At 49.2% G+C, this 675-nt stretch overlaps 1 protein-coding gene across 1 annotated transcript in view; it reads right to left on the reverse strand.

Moving 5' to 3' along the window:
* Window positions 1-213: 213 nt before the first annotated feature.
* LOC124045390 overlaps window positions 214-675 on the reverse strand; it is a 103325-nt gene continuing 102863 nt past the window's right edge. Inside the window, exon 5 of the mRNA XM_046364686.1 lies at window positions 214-675. This exon is cut by the window's right edge and continues 265 nt beyond it. Coding sequence (XP_046220642.1) covers window positions 214-675 — 462 coding nt within the window.

The raw sequence follows: 675 nt of genomic DNA on the forward strand, positions 1-675 counted from the left end.
AGTCAGATTCCCACGGGGGTAGTCAGATTCCCACGGGGATAATAAGGGGTAGCCAGTTTCCCACGGGGGTAGTCAGATTCCCACGGGGGTAGTCAGATTCCCACACGGATTACACAGGGTAGTCAGATTCCCACACGGATTACACAGGGTAGTCAGATTCCCACGGGGATAATACGGGGTAGTCAGATTCCAATTGAGCTGTATGTAGTGGTACTAATAGCACCTTGTTCCCACTGACAGGAACAGTTTGATGTTGAACACCTGGCCTGACAGGAACAGTTTGATGTTGAACACCTGGCCTGACAGGAACAGTTTGATGTTGAACACCTGGCCTGACAGGAACAGTTTGATGTTGAACACCTGGCCTGACAGGAACAGTTTGATGTTGAACACCTGGCCTGACAGGAACAGTTTGATGTTGAACACCTGGCCTGACAAGAACAGTTTGATGTTGAACACCTGGCCTGACAGGAACAGTTTGATGTTGAACACCTGGCCTGACAGGAACAGTTTGATGTTGAACACCTGGCCTGACAGGAACAGTTTGATGTTGAACACCTGGCCTGACAAGAACAGTTTGATGTTGAACACCTGGCCTGACAGGAACAGTTTGATGTTGAACACCTGGCCTGACAAGAACAGTTTGATGTTGAACACCTGGCCTGACAGGAACAG

The sequence above is a fragment of the Oncorhynchus gorbuscha genome, linkage group LG10, assembly GCF_021184085.1.
Source record: "Oncorhynchus gorbuscha isolate QuinsamMale2020 ecotype Even-year linkage group LG10, OgorEven_v1.0, whole genome shotgun sequence".
In the NCBI taxonomy this organism is placed as follows: Eukaryota; Metazoa; Chordata; class Actinopteri; order Salmoniformes; family Salmonidae; genus Oncorhynchus; species Oncorhynchus gorbuscha.